The 10,528-nt window shown below is 45.2% G+C and overlaps 1 protein-coding gene across 2 annotated transcripts in view; it reads right to left on the bottom strand.

The window, feature by feature from the left end:
- Nucleotides 1-4,495: 4,495 nt before the first annotated feature.
- Nucleotides 4,496-10,528, bottom strand: part of LOC146775922 (uncharacterized) — an 82,375-nt gene continuing 76,342 nt past the window's right edge. For both annotated transcript variants that reach the window (XM_085637640.1, XM_085637641.1), the window contains exon 7: nucleotides 4,496-5,038. In XM_085637640.1, coding sequence (XP_085493766.1) covers nucleotides 4,870-5,038 — 169 coding nt within the window. In that variant the 3' untranslated portion in view covers nucleotides 4,496-4,869. The remainder of the gene's footprint in view (nucleotides 5,039-10,528) is intronic.

The following is a 10,528-nucleotide window of genomic DNA, read 5'->3' as shown; positions in this document are numbered from 1 at the left end:
TTAATCTCTTTTGATGGAACTATTGCAGTTCACTCATTATCACAGCTATTTCAAATGGAGGAACCGGTGGTTCCTCCAACTGACTGGTACTTCAATGGGAAATTGTGCTGCACCAGCATATGCTAACCTTTTCATGGACAAATTTGAACAGGACAACATCTTATGTAAGGATATCTGAAAAATGAATACTAGATTGTTTTTACGATACATCAATGATATCTTCATCCTATGGAACAGTTCATACACACTACTTCAAAAGGCTCTAATTGAACTCAATCAAATCGATGGAAGGATTCAATTCATCACATTCAACATTCAAAGAGAACAAATCACCTTTTTGGATGTTTTCATCAAAAAAAATTCTTGCAGTTTAGAAACTGACATTTTCAGGAAAAGTACAAACAGGAACAATACACTTCACTATACCAGTTTTCATCAACAATCGCTAAAACAGCATTTACCATTTTCCCAACTACTCAGTGTTAAAAGAATTGTTTCCAATCCCACGAGACTCCATGACTAAACAGAAGACATGTTACTTTGTTTTGCCCAACGAGGGTATCCCAAGAACGTTTTAGACCAGGCCAGAGATTGTGGTCCACAAAAAACAAGAGAGAACTTATTGATGAGCACACAGAAACCCACACTAAACCGGATGGTGATAGTTACCAAGTTCTCCACTGCAAGTCAAGCCTTCAAAAAGATCATTAAAAAACACTGGGCGATTTTAACCATGGAGCCGTATTTCAAACACTTGTTTTCACACAAACCAATTTTCGCTCACAAAAGAAGTAAAAATTTAGGAGAAATCCTTAAGTCTAACAATGAAATCTGTCAATCTTCTAGAGACAAAGAAACCATACCATGTCACAACTGCAATAACTGTCACAACATCATTCAAGGAACAGTCATCACACACCCAAGGGAGGAGACTAAGATCAATCTAAAAGTTACAGCCACCTGTGACTCCATGAATCTTATATATCTACTGAAATGCCCATGCATGAAAGTATACGTTGGCAAAACCGAAAGAAAGATCAAAGTCAGGATAAATGAGCACAAAAATAACATTCGGAAAATGAACATGAAGTCCGTTGTAGCTTGTCATTTTATAGAGCACAAACACAACATCAGTCAATTTAAATTCTTGGTTCTTGAAATTGTGATTAAAACAGGGGAGAGACAATAACAACTTCCTGTTGCAAAGAGAAAATTACTGGATCAGACACCTTGACGCCCTTAAACCCCACGGGATGAATGACAGAATGGAATTCCAATGTTATCTATAACGAGCATTCCTGTTGATTGCTTGAGCGTCCATTACTCCAACATTTATTTTCATGTTCTCATGTTTTGAGTTTCGTTATGGTTTTTTAAGCAACCAAATTCATTGTATTTACAATCCTACATTTATCTTCTTTATTTTTGACTTCTGATTTGTCTTTTATTTTTTCATACTTGCTAACCCTTCATCCAGAGTTTCCGACACAGTTCTTTTCTTCCCTTATCCTCCTACAAGCCACGTTTTATTCACTGATCAATCCCTGGATTTACTGGTTCGACTGCTGTTTCTTTCACCACTTGCTATTTTTTCCCAAGAGATGATTAATACATTTTGTACTCTTTCAATTGTGTTCTATTTTTCTTGTTTTCATCACCCCGCTCTTTCATGCCTTTTCAACATATATCAAGTGTTTGTTTAATGTGGTGCCTTTGTTTCTTAACACTCTATTTTCCTGCACACTCAGTGTGTTTTCACACACTTTTCATTTATCCGAGCATTACCTGATGTAGTGTTTTCTTGCACACTTTGGTGCCAATTACGATCCGGTAAAAAATTTCCCCGTCCGACTCGTATCCGGTCTTTTTACCGTACGAATCGTACAAGTGCCGTACAAACTGCCAATCACGATTCGCATGGTAAAAAGTCCATACGAACCGCATTGGGAAGTATTCCCCACACGTCCTCAGGTCGGAAAAAGTGTCCGACACGTCCCCGGACGATTTACCGTACAAATGTGAAAAGTGAAGTCCGACCGCGGAATCACGATCCATCCCGTGCGTCCGATGACACAACCGTATGGAAAAAACACCGTCCGCACCGAACTCCCATAGCAACCATGGAGACATGTGCCCGCATACGCGCCGTACCCCCCCCAGCCCCCGTGAGTACGCGCTGACCCCCCGTGTATGTACGCGCCGACCCCCCGTGTATGTACGCGCCGACCCCCCCGTGTATGTACGCACCGACCCCCCCGTGTATGTATGGAGCGTACCCCCCGTGTACGTACGAGTCGTACCCCCGTGTATGTACGGTGCGTACCCCCGTGTATGTACGGTGCGTACCCCCGTGTACGTACGAGTCATACACCCGTGTATGTACGGTGCGTACCCCCATGTATGTACGGTGCGTACCCCCATGTATGTACGGTGCGTACCCCCGTGTATGTATGGAGCGTACCCCCGTGTACGTACGAGTCGTACCCCCGTGTACGTACGAGTCGTACCCCCGTGTATGTACGGTGCGTAGCACCGTACATACACGGGGGTACGCACCGTACATACACGGGGGTACGACTCGTACGTACACGGGGGGTACGCTCCATACATACACGGGGGGGTCGGCGCGTACATACACGGGGAGGTCGGCACGTACATACACGGGGGGTCGGTGCGTACTCATGGGGGCTGGGGGGGGTACGGCGCGTACTCACGGGGGCCGGGGGGGGTACGGCGCGTACTCACGGGGGCCGGGGGGGGGGTACGGCGCGTACCGGGGCCCCAATTCCACTCGCATCGCGGCGTACTTCACTTTTCTGGCACTTTTTGGGTGCCGTAAAAATATTGCCGTCCGGACTGCTGTCGGTTCGAATCGTACTTCCTGGTTCGTGAAACGCTGCCTGAGAGCGTCCCGACGTCACGTCGGCGCTTTCCCCGGATCACATTTGTATGTATCTTTTCGTCGGTCGGTGTTTTGTACGACTCGTACGGAAATGGTGTTTCCGTGCGAATCGTACTTGCATGTTCGTAAAGTTTTACAACCGGGTACGAGTCGGACGGAAAAAAGCCTCCGTCCGACGGTTCGTACCCGGTTTTTACAGGATTGTAATTGGCACCCTAGTGTTGTTACATTTGTTTGAGCATTACCTTCATGCAATGTTAGTTTTTTACGTTTTAATCGATTTGAAGACCACTCTGGTCGACTCCACCATGTTTACATTGTTATTGTGAAATTGTTTCACAAAGGTTTCGCCACTGCATGATGGCCGCCACCATTGTCACAGACACCCGGCTGACAGTCCGCTTTCACTTATTTCAGTTCGTGTTTTTTACCCGGAAGCTTGAACTACAAGTAAGCCTGACTTGAACAGCTTACTAACACCATGCGTAAACCACATGCACTCGTCGGAGCACCTACAGTAGCGAGGAGATTTCCTCATTTACATCCAAGTAAGTTTGTTTTTTGCCGTAACCAGCATATTCAGCTTTAGCGCTTATTTCATTTATTCGAGCACAACTCCCCGTTCAGCGGTCCAACTCAACACACCTCACATCTTTATTCACCATGGCTATGTGTTACCGAACGCGAGCACTCCTGCCACACGCCATGATCGGAACCCTCTCAGCAGTCCATTTTGACGTGCTTTGCACAAATTCCTCCTGAGTCTTGTTTTAATCAAATGCACGATAGTCAATTTTGGTTCACTGCGCAACCTTATTGGCATGCTCACAGTGTTTACTTTTCATTCACTTTTAATTCACTGATCGTACGGACACTCAATTTTGAAGTCGCTTCTTTGCGCATAAATATAGCGCATATTTATTCATCATTATTTGTTTGCACATTTATTTATAATTATTTGTTTCAGTCTAGATGTTACATTGATTTATCGCGCTCGTTTATGCATGTCGTAATCCACACAAACTATTGAATGGGTCAGACACTTATTCTTCGAGCGTCAGCTGCACTACTAACATCACCAGAGTACAGTAGCATGCAGTGTCTCTGCCCATTGAATGGTTTCCCTCATTGTACGTTATTTTCAATTGTAGAGCTCCTTCCCTGATGAAGGGCAAGATGCCCGAAATGCATCAGATTGCTTTGGAATGTTGAAAAACATATAACAGATAGTTTTGTGATTTTCATTGAAGAATCAAGTACTATGGATTGCATTGAAATTCATTGTTACTTTAACACACAACCTTTGAATATATCTTGAAAAAATGGACGACTGAGCGTCTTCATTGTATGAGTTTATAAACAGATCGTCACCCTCACAGGGTACAGATTGTGCCCACGGGGATTCACCCCACCACGTGGGGGGTGAACTAGTTTTCAGTATCGCAATAATCTCCACATAAACACTGGGTAACGCTCTGCACAAAAACCTGGGTTAATTACACAGTCCAACTCTTTCTCACCCACCCACCACCCAAAAAAACAGGTCCACGAAAGGTGCTAAAAAGTTCCAGAAAAGGCATTTGCAATCTGTAATCATTGGCAAAAAGATTTAATTCATCATATTAAAATTATGGTCAGTTTTAAGATACTGAAATGTAAAGGAATCAATTGTTTCCACACACATTAAGTGCCCTCTCGGGCTCAGAGCATAATATCTTTGGGTGGTGTAAGAAACAGGTGCAGCCTCCTGTGTGCATGTAGACAGAACATGGAGTCTTTCCTTCCCATCCTGGTTGGTTCAATGGCTTTTATAGAGAGGTAATAGGCCCTTGACTAGGGTCAACAATAGGTCTTTCAGTTAGTTTGTCAGCTTGTGCTGCCTGGCTTCCTGAGGTCTTATGGAATACGCTGCCACTGCTTCTCCTGTGCATTCAGAAGCTTTTCCCAGAACCTTGCATGCAGCCTTCTCATAGGGTGAGGGAGAGATCTGCACCGCCCACAAATCGCGTCTGCAGTTTGGTGAGGAGGGGCAGTTGTGACTGAAGAAAGGCGACGCCAAGCATGGTAAACCCACTGCACATGGATACGTCTAAGTAACGCAGCTCCTTGCAATCTTTTCCAAGAGCCTTCAAAGTCCTGAAACAGAGACAGAACTCAATTACACCATGGGCACTCCAGAATATGAATAAGATTATTTGTTAGTTAATAAAAACCATCACTTATAGAAACGCAATACAATTAAGAATAAGAGATTTTACCTAAAGTACAAATTAACAGCACTTCTTCATACAGTTAATTAAAATCCGTATAATTAAAGTGCGTTCATTTGTATAATTAAAAAACAAAAACCCTGAGACTGTAATTACAAGAAAACATTGTAATAAAGTATTCATAGCATCAATTAACACAAAAGTGTACACACAAAACCGGGATCTTAAGAATAGAAGCTAAACTAGAGGTTAGTCAGGATTGTGAGTCGGGAGTGGAGTTTATACCTAAACTGACCTTTTACACTGCAGGTAAATATTAGGTGATCTAGTGGGTAGGTTAAATAACCGCGACTGGCCAAATAAAAAAGAAATCAGATTACCGTAAACAACCTACTTATAATACAAGAAAAAAAGCATTCTGTAGTTATTCTACAAAAATGTAAATAACCAAGACTCATCAAATTACTCAAATCTACTGCTCCTAATACAGTCAAATACAATACCACCTATTATTTTGAAAAATCGAATTAAGCACTTAGATGTTACTCCAAAGCTGGAACATATCTGAATGTTGTGACTTTCACAAATGCTGACAATAGATATTCATCTTTACAATTAACACATTTTCAATAGCCTCCTTGCATGGACTACAAACTTGTTCACCTTGGACAGCCAAGACTACAACTTTAACCCTGACCATTACCATCTACCAAACAGCAGAGCTCAGGTAAAACTAACTAGTTCCCCTTTTCTAACAAGGTTCATGAAGTTGCTAAAAGTAGCCATTATTATATCCTACTTACTTTAATGTGTGGGTCTCCAGCCCCAGAAATGCAGGCAATACACTTCCACTGTCTGCTGAAGCTTTCCTTACCCCATCTTGTGAAATGCTAAACCAGGGTGTGAGAAAGTGGCTCTGTATATACTGTTCCCAAATAGGTACAGTGTGTACAGAGTCCACAGTCCCCAGAGGTTTGGCAGAGGCTAAAGTTAGATATAACCTTACTCTCTAAAGTGGCAGCTTGGTCGAGCAGTAAGGCAGTATCAGAGGACAGTGTAAAGCATTTGTTGCACACACTCAGCCAGCAAATGGTCTCACACACTCAAGAACGGAACTCTAGGCCAATGGTTTATATAAAAAATATATGGTTGTTTTATTTTAGAACCAACAATAGGTATCAAAATATACTTTCTCAGAATGAGATGCTTTAGTTAAATACTTTGCAATAGGCAATTGACTTTTGCAGATAATAGTTACAGTTTTGTGCAATACGCAACACAATTTCAAACACAATAATACATTGTGCTCAATGGGAATTTTAAGTTATGTGCAATTGATTACTTTCAGGATTACTTTTCTAACTCCAGGACTGGATCCTAGATTCAGTCCTGGGACAGTTCTTGGAAACAAGTGAGTAAATTCGGTTTAGTTACTGTTGTGATTTTTAAGCAATATTTAGCTATTTTAAAAGTTGACACTTGGAAACTTTTGCTAATCAAATTACCAATGTTATCCTATGGAAGGAAATTCACTTAGCAGGTAAGTGGGGTTATGGTTACTTTTTCTAGGTCAGTGTTGGATCCTAGATCCAGCACTAGGGTACCACCTGTAAGCAGTTGAGAAACTGCGTTTAAGCTACACAGGCGATTTTTAAGGAATATTTATAAGTTTGCAAAATCGACACTTAGAAGATATTTAATAGAAAAACAGTCAATGGTTTCCTATGGGAGAGAATTCAAGTTACGGGTAAAGTATGTTTTATGTTACTTTTGTAATCCAGTGCTGGGCTCCTAGGCTCAGTACTGGGGCATCAATCTAAAACAGGTAAGAAAAATTGCGTTTTCACAGTTGGTACTATTTTTAAAGAATATTTGTAGTTTGCAAAAATTGACACAGAAGAAATTTCACAGAAAAACAGTCAATGGTTTCCTATCGGAGAAAATTGAGTTAGTGGTAAGTATGGTCGTATGTACTTTTCAGGGTCAGTGCTGGACACCAAGATCAAGCACTGGGATCTCACCTAATAGCAGGTGAGTATTTCCGTTTTCGTTACTCGGTTGATTTTAGGTGAATATTTTAAAGTTTAGAAATTCCACACTTTGAAAAAATTTCAGAAGAAGCCAGTCAATGTTACCCTATGGAAGAAAAATTAGTTATCGGCTTTTGGGTAAGTACTCTACTGGTAGAGTTAAGGTTCTGAGCACAGACTCAGGGGTCTCCCAGGGTCAGGTGAGTACAGTTATTACACCCTCAGCAGGCACAGGGGCAGCCGGGTGCAGAGTGAGTTAGGCCCAATGTTACCCTATGGGAGATAGCGGGGTCTTGGTTGGTGGCTGCTGACTAGCAGGCCAAACGGCTGTGGGAGCTGGGCCCCTGGTCACTTACTCAGGGCAAATGGGGAAGTAAGTAGGAGTAGAAGTTGCACTGCCAGGGCCACTCGGGCGGCTGGGTGCAGGGTGCTTTTGAGCCTTCGGGCACTCAATGGATTTCAATGGGAAAGCTCAAGGACAAACTAAAGGCTGCAAGCTCGGGGACGAAGATTCTTCAGGTGCCACCACCACTTTGAGAGGTAAGTTGGGTAGTTGGAGGATAGGTAGGTACCCAGGAGTCCGCACAGGGGGCCGCAGGGCGCCGGGTGCAGGGGTGCCTTTTGATGTCGGGAAATCTTACCCTCTGTTGATCGCGGTTGGGGGGGTCCCTGGTTCTGAGGTTGCAGGCGTAGTCAGGAGCGTCGAGGTGGGTCCTTGGGTGCCGGATTCGGGGTCAAAGTCGCCGGGGGGACGTCCTCGGGGTCTTTGTCCACTCCGACACAGGCCAGGCCAGGCTTGGCGGGTGCAGAGTGTGCAGGGTTCGCGGTTCCGGGCTGATGCCAGGGGTTAGAAACTTGCTTTGAGCAGGGCCACTGCTCGTGGGAGTCTCAGGTGCTCAGAGTCACAAGGTAGCCACGTCCTCCGGGGTTTGTGAGGTTGCTGGCCGCAGGAGGTGCCGGGATTTAGCAGGAGCAGGTTCGAGGGTCGACAGGCCGGTAGGGCTGGGACCAAAGCAGTTGGTGTCTTCCTCTTCTTAGCAGCTGCACGGCAGGTCTTCTTTCTTCTTGTTCTTTTTTGCTAGTTTAGAATCTGGAATCTGGGGATGGAAGGTTCAGGGTTCCCCTAAATACTAAATGTAGGGGCATTACAGGTAGGTAAAGGGCAGGGACCACTGGGTCCCTGTCCTGGGGTGGGTACACCCCCCTATCCTGCCACTCTCATGTGGGAGGGGGGCCTGCCACTCTCATGTGGGAGGGGGGCAGTGGCCTCCTGATTGGGTAGGGCTCCCCATTTTCAAGATGGTGAGAGCCCGGAGATGTGCTTCACCTCGCCTCCCCTACCTAAGGGGTGGGGTTGGCAGGACTGGCACATCCCCTGTCCTTACTTGGAGTTTCCGGACAGTCTTCCCGTCAGAGTGGGGGTCAGAACCGGTGGGGGCCAGGTGCGGAGTACAGCAAGTGGCCTGGAGAAGCTCACAAAGATGGCATGCCTTTGAAGCTTCTCCCTGCCCATCCTGCGGGAGGAGACCTAGTACTTCGCCCAGGATGTGCATTGTTGCCGGCCCAGGAGAGCGGGGGGCTCTCCACCCAGGAGTCCAGCAACATGTCTGCTGTGTGGCAGCCTAGGCAGCCTCTCAAACAAGACGTAGATTGTAGGTTAGGCTTCAGGGGGCATCTCTAAGATGCCCTCTGTAGTGCTTTGTACATTAAATCCCACACTGGCATCAGTGCGGGTTTAATGTGCTGAGAAGTTTGATACCAAACTTCTCAGTCTTCAGTGTTGCCATTAAGGTGCTGTGGAGTTTGTGTTTGACGAGCTCCCAGAACCATATACTCTTAAATGGCAGCACTGCACTTACAGTGCCAAGGAATGGACCTGGGTACAGTAGGGGCACAGGGCTCATGCTCCTGTGCCCACACCACTGGCATAGGGCACCCAGCTAGAGGGGTGGCTGATGTATGCCAGGGCAGTGTAGGTTGTGGGCATGGCACACAGGGATGTGTGCCATGCCGACTCTTTGTTTTGTCTTGTACCCTGACACTCGGCCTGCAAGGGCAGTGTGTGTGTGTTAGGGTACAGGGCCTCTAAGGGTGGCACAATAAGTGCTGCAGCCCTTAGAGGCCTTTCCTGGTCACAAGGCCCTGGGTACCTATGGTACCATTAACCAGGGGCTGACATGTGGCCAGGGTTTGCCAATTTGGGTTTTAGGTTTTAGGGAAGGAACATAGGCCCTGGGCACCTGATTGGCAGGAGTCCAGGGCACACTCAGTCAAAGTACATTCAGCAATTCAGCAAAAAGTGGGGGCATACCATTCAAGAAAGATGGCACTTTCTCACACAGGGTCATTGCAATTCACTTCTGTAAATAATACTGTGAGCCAGACTTTAAGCGTGACCAACAGAAGACATCTGTTCCAGCATTGCAGAATCTCTGTTTTAATGTTTTCATTATTTATCCAGTATGCTCTCACACATTGCTATGCTCATAAGGATACTGCTACTTTTGAGCCTAGATTAAACCTCTCGATATTACCCTATATAAGCGTCAGGGCTGAACTGGCCATACTGGGCATCAGGCATTTCCCAGGTAGACTGGAGGCCATGGACTGATTTTCACTTAAGGGGGCCGATCACATTTTTTGGGCTGCTCTCACCATAGGCTTGAACGTGACAGTAATTCCAGCTGTACAGAGCAATGAAAATAAAAAAGTCTCAACGCAGCCGAACGGTTCTGCCTGAGACTGACTGTGCAGTGAGAGTGCAGGTCCAACATAAAAATTGCCAGAGCTGCTTTTGGCTGTCAGTCAGGACCTGATATGTGTCCAGGTATTACTTTATGCTTGCAGCCCTTGAGCTTATCAGCAGTTCCTGCTAAAGCAGGGGTCAATGTGGTAGCTTTTCAGGGGAATTACTGTTCATCTGATTCTAGTGCTTAGCAAAAGTACCAAATAGTACTATCTCACATGCAAATAACAATGTTGTTTTCCTGGTTTGCACCCTAATGAACAAGTTACTTACCTACGGTAACGCTTTTTCTGGTGGATACAGTATCTGCCTGTGGATTCCTCACCTTGTGAATATCCCCTGCGCCAGCAACATTCGGAAACTTTTGTAGCAGTCCACGCCGATGGGGTCGAAGATGACGTCACAGAGGCACGGCTCCGCTCGCGACTCCGCTGACGTCACCGGCTCCATAAGAAGACCTCCTCGGCGTGATGACGTCAGTTCCGCCCCTTTTTTCCGTGCCTTCGAGGCACACGGACGGACTGACAGTAAATGCACATAAACAGCATACACAGTACACAATATGCATATCAACACACACAGTGTGGAGAAGAAACATCAAAGCACTAGAAATAACCCAATGTCCTGACAGTCATAAATA

The sequence above is a fragment of the Triturus cristatus genome, chromosome 12, assembly GCF_964204655.1.
Source record: "Triturus cristatus chromosome 12, aTriCri1.1, whole genome shotgun sequence".
NCBI classification, from domain to species: Eukaryota; Metazoa; Chordata; class Amphibia; order Caudata; family Salamandridae; genus Triturus; species Triturus cristatus.
The sequence above is the reverse complement of the archived record's forward strand: the minus strand, read 5'-3'. Positions and strand labels throughout refer to the sequence as shown.